At 30.3% G+C, this 5,416-nt stretch overlaps 1 protein-coding gene across 1 annotated transcript in view; it reads left to right on the top strand.

Moving 5' to 3' along the window:
* The window catches only part of HNF4G (hepatocyte nuclear factor 4, gamma), a 9,505-nt gene extending 8,326 nt beyond the window's left edge, over nt 1-1,179 (top strand). Inside the window, exon 6 of the mRNA XM_012722931.1 lies at nt 1,058-1,179. Coding sequence (XP_012578385.1) covers nt 1,058-1,179 — 122 coding nt within the window. The remainder of the gene's footprint in view (nt 1-1,057) is intronic.
* Nucleotides 1,180-5,416: the final 4,237 nt, after the last annotated feature.

The following is a 5,416-nucleotide window of genomic DNA, read 5'->3' as shown; positions in this document are numbered from 1 at the left end:
TATATATATATATTTTAAAACAGTATTCTTTTGACAAATAGCTTTATTTAGCATGTTGTTTCTAATTACAAATCTTTATTAAAAATATATCAAGTTAATATTAATGTATTAAAGCAAAAAAGGAATGTTCTTGTTTGGTATAGAATTTCAAAAAATTGGGAAGAAATTCTGTGAAGTTTACAATGCCTCAGGCTGATCACCAAACTTTTTTATTTGTACTGTTAGATATGTGAAATATGTGAAAATATCTCACACTTTTAAAAACTATAGAATAGTTCTTAGATTATTTTATAATGTGTTAAAAGTTGTAATAGGGTAAAACTATTGTAGACAAGTTAATAGAATTTTGACAACTGTAACTTTAAGCAAAAAGATACATAATCTCTTCTGGACCTCAAATAACATCCTTTCATTAAATGTCATTACACAATATAAGGAAATGACATGGAAGGAGATGAGATTATTTAAGAACCAATTTTTTTTTTCCAGTCGCTCAGATTTGCTGTTGGCATTAATGTGGAGGATATAGATAGACTCAATTGGAATAAATAGTTCTGAAGAAACATTATTTTTCAGATGCTTTTAAACTACAACATACATTTCAAAGCTCTTGCAAACTATCTCACCTTAATTTTTTATGTCATCTAATATCTTTGTCAGTGAAATTCAAACCAAATAGATTTTATTTTATGGGCAATTGTATTATAAAAAATATAATTTTCTATGCTTTGAAAAATATATATTAAATTCTGTTAATTCTTTTGATTAACTTTTCCCAGTGCTTGTGTTGAAAAGCAAATATCATAAGCTTTATTATTAAGAAAGGGAAAGAATACCTTAAAGCATAAGTTGTTCCATTTTACTGCTCTTTGGAGAACTAGGATAGAAGTTCATTTCCATGTGTAACAATGAACTAGTAATGTATTTTATGGATTACAGCTATATATATGATTTAAAAATATGTCCTAGGTATAATAATGCATATTGACATGCAGATCTTAATAGGACGACTTGTAGTAATTGTTACCATAACACATAACTCTGCTTTGTTTTTTAGCAACACCTGAAACCCCACTTCCTTCCCCACCACAAGGTTCTGGTCAAGAACAGTACAAAATAGCTGCCAATCAAGCTTCAGTCATTTCACACCAGTCTCTCTCCAAGCAAAAGCAATTGTGAGATTATGTTCACTTCCAGTGACACTGCATTAATGTGACAAATCTTTGGTTTCAAAGTATCTCAGGATAGTACTTTTGGCAAACTCTTAGCCAAGACTTCTTTATGGTGCTGTTAAAAGATGGTATCCTATTGTTTTGTTTATGTGCTTATTTTGTTTATTGTTGCTGTTGTTTAAAACTTTCAGTTGTAATCAGTTTAATGTATCTCAGTTTAATGTTTATGTAGTCTGTTTTTCCAATTTCCACTTTCACCTGTTGTCTAAATATTAATTTAAATCTGTAAATAATCCCTTTATAGTGATGTGATATAGAACTGAAGTGCTCTTGCTTGACTGAATAATGTAGATCAGAATTCTCAGATTAAAAATACACTGAACCATGTTTTATAAATTTTCAATTTCAAATTAGAAAAATAAAGCCATTTGGTATATTTCTTTGAAGAACCAGCTACAGATTATCACATGGCTCTTCAATGGTTAAAATACATTCTTTTGGCCCATGTTAAATATGTGTATCTGAAGTTTAGAAATTATAAATCACCTTTTCAGAGATAACTGGATAGTCTTTGAAATCTGACTGTATTTGAAGAAGTATGTTAAAGTCAAACATGTTTTTCCCAAGTATAAAATGAAATCCTAAAACAGTGGCTCAATCAAGAGAGATGTTTATTTTTCTCTCCTAAAAGAATATAGAATCACTTATCTATTTATTAGAATTTAGCATGTGGTCTCTGTAGTTCCCAAGGAAATTGCAAGAGTATCTTTAGGTGAAAAATATTGTGTCAACTAAAATCATACAACGTTGGGAGACTGACACTAGGAGATAAATTAACCATCTTATCCACACATGTTGCCTCATTTTTTCTTCACAATAACCCTTAAGGAGAGGTGTTTAATGTTTTATAAATAAACATTAGTGTAGAGGATGCAAGTACTGCAAGCAAGTTCATAAACCAAGAGTAGAAAAGTCACATTTAAGCCTAACTCTGGTTGATTCTTATAAGAGTATATCTTTGGTAAGGAATGATAAAAGGAGCTTCTTACTGTGTTTTTTACGCAGAAGCAGCTGAGTGATGATTGAATACAGTCCATCATGTTACTTGTAGTACATTTTGCCATAAGCAATGAGTATAAATTTATTGCATATGAGAGAACTATCCATTTTGTATCGTCAATGAGTTATCCTCTTAAAAAATTTAAACACATTACAGAAAATGAGAGATACACAAGATAAATTCTGATGAAAACAAAAACAAGTGCAAATCACTAATTTAGAAGATTTTTTTAAAAATCAGCGACCCAGTATACACTGAATATCTAATTCTGAACTGAGGAGTACAGATTTTTTCATATCATTTGAAGCTGAAACTTATTTAAAACAAAAATGATGGGTCACCCCATGAAACAATAGCCTCATACTTGTTCTCCCCTTTCCACCTCTCTCCTATACACAGATTCAGGACACACCCCATTGCTAATAAAAGGCAAAACTGCTTGAGTTTTATTGGTGATATAAAATAGAGTACCCCAAGTTATGAGACTGATTGAAATGATTTTTCCAGGACCTTTCAAAATTTCAAAAATTAGGGTTTTATAATGTTATAACTTATTGCCTTTAAAAGTGAAATTGAACTCTTAATGCAGACTAATGATCATTTAGAAGCTAACATTGACTTAAGTAAACCAAAAAATTACCTCAAGAGCTGGCACCTTTGTGAAATTGCAAAATGTATCTCTGAGAGAGAGGGAGATATGAGGAATGTTTTTCAACTCTGTTATTTAAAAATGTCCTCCAGTGTTTCTATCTCATGAATAAGAATATTTTGATTTTTATAAGTACAAATATCTTGTGCAGGCTTCTGTTTAAGTTTTTGGTTTATTCTCTGAAAAGATATTTTTAAGAAAACTTCAAAAGTAAAACATAAGATTCATTTGTGTTTAACTTTCTAACTTATCTGCTTGTATTTACAAGAAAGTTCTGTTTTAGAAATTACTGCTTAAAAATTGCTTTAATACCTAGAGTCAGGGAATTTGTAATATATTTTTGTGTCCCTAACTGCCAAAAATGCTGGAAAAAGGACTGATGTTTTCAGCATATTTTCAAAATATTGATAAGGAATATATTGCTTTTGTATAGCACAAAACTTTTTCCAGGTAATAACAATGAATAATTTATTGTGAAATCATGATTCATTTTATAAATGTAAAATTATTTTTATAAATTTCATTGTTGAAAATCAAAAATTATTAGATTTTTAAATGTTAAATTATAGTGAGATTAAGATATTTCTCAGCTATGATACTATGTTGTTTTACTGAACTTTTTAAATAAAAATTGAGAAAAAACTGAAGTGGGTTAACTTATTATTGTTCAAAATTATATGACTTTAGAGATAATTCTAGTATCATTTATATTGCCATTTAACTTTATTGTAGTTTGCTAATATTGGTCTTTACAGACCAGAGAGAGTTAATAAACACATCTCCAAGTCACTCTAGAATTCAGTACTGATTGAAGGATGAATCTTCACTTTTATGTAGTTGTGTTGGCCTTTTAGTTTTTTCACAATAATTAAAATATATGATTTACATTAACTTAAACATTGTATAGATGTATCTTGATACATAACACTATAGCCAACTTGGTTTAATCACCAGTACCTCTGTTCATATTTAAAACTTAATTGTAAAATTATGAAAACCAGAAAACCTTATTTTTATAGAATTTGAATGTTTCACATTTACTCTCTTCATGGTAATTAGAGTATCTCCTTTAAAACAAGGGATATTTAGGTTTATAGTGAAAATCTGCAGCCCCCCCCCCCCCATCTCCTTACTCTTCTCTCCCATTCTGCTCTTCAGTAGCTACTTAACTAGTATGGAGGTTTTAATATGGCATTTTCTCCATAATTTAAAAGAATAGTTTTTCAGTTTTATTTTCAGTTTTAGACTTTCTTTGTATGTAAACACTACATCATAGCACATTTCCCCAATTACTTTAAAAAAAGCAACAAAAAATTGAATGTATTAGACATAATCTAAATAGTTGCAAACCATCTTTCAAAATATGAGAAAGGGATTTTTTTTTAATATCTCTATGGAGAATAGGAGAAATTTACCCTAATCTTATAAAGAAACTGGGATGAGAAAAATAACTCCAGGTAACAAAAGGAATGTGACTTGGAATAAAGAAGATGTCATTAGTTTATACAGATGTTGATTTTTAATGATATATACCTGACACACGTGCTATCAACAAATGTTGCTTCAACAAAATAAAATTCTGAAAAATATAGACTGTGTTAATGATATGGTTTGTTGTAATTGTAGAAATAGCCATTTCAACTTGGCAATTGGAGCTGATGAATTAAACTTTGTTACATCCTAACATCCTAAATTGCACTGAACTGACCAGAGAAAACCTTGTTTTTAAATAAGAAAAAAATCTATATGTGTTCTGAGCTCAACATTTTTTCTCCTACAAAATATGAGGCAGATGATATGAGAGTAAAGGAAAGACATAATTGTCTGTGACTAAATATAGGCATAATGGCACTATAATGGCACTTCTGGTAAGAGTAATATGGAATTTTGCAAATAGAACACTCAAGCTAATGTCAATATCAGAGACTAACATAAGGGAAGAATATGTGGTAATTAATGATGGTCAAATCACAGAACTTAAGGAGTTACAGCAGTAACTGTTTTCAGAGGGTTCATAGTAAGATTCACCTGATTCTCTTGGAGACTGATTCAACTAGTGAAGAGGGTGTGGGGCACAACAATTTCCAATTTAGGAAAGCTGTATTGTGTAATAACAAGGATAGATATACTACCTTCAGGACAGTGCTTTAGAATAGTCATGTTAAAATAGGAGTCAAATCTGTGGCAAACTTACCTCCTACACGGCATCCTCCGAAACTGTTTGTTGGTTGCAGATAATTGGAGCTGTGGAACAACATGGACAAGAAGGTAGGAAGGAAACAGTGAAATAGGATGAATGATAAAGGCAATTGTTTCTACCTACCCAAAGAGACTGCCAGTAAACAATTACAGATTGCTGCACCGCTATGACCACTTTTTTGGGTTAGTCAGTACTATGTATCTTATGATCAATTTGATCATAAGATAGTTCTTTGGAAAGTACAGATTTTGCCCTCTGAGGAAAAAAGCATTAGGTGTTTCAGAGAAAGAAAAAAATGTTTATTAAAAATATAATTTTACCCACCATGAAAATAC

The sequence above is a fragment of the Condylura cristata genome, unplaced genomic scaffold (genome assembly GCF_000260355.1).
Source record: "Condylura cristata isolate star-nosed mole 26May11 unplaced genomic scaffold, ConCri1.0 scaffold00009, whole genome shotgun sequence".
Taxonomy (NCBI): domain Eukaryota; kingdom Metazoa; phylum Chordata; class Mammalia; order Eulipotyphla; family Talpidae; genus Condylura; species Condylura cristata.
The sequence above is the reverse complement of the archived record's forward strand: the minus strand, read 5'-3'. Positions and strand labels throughout refer to the sequence as shown.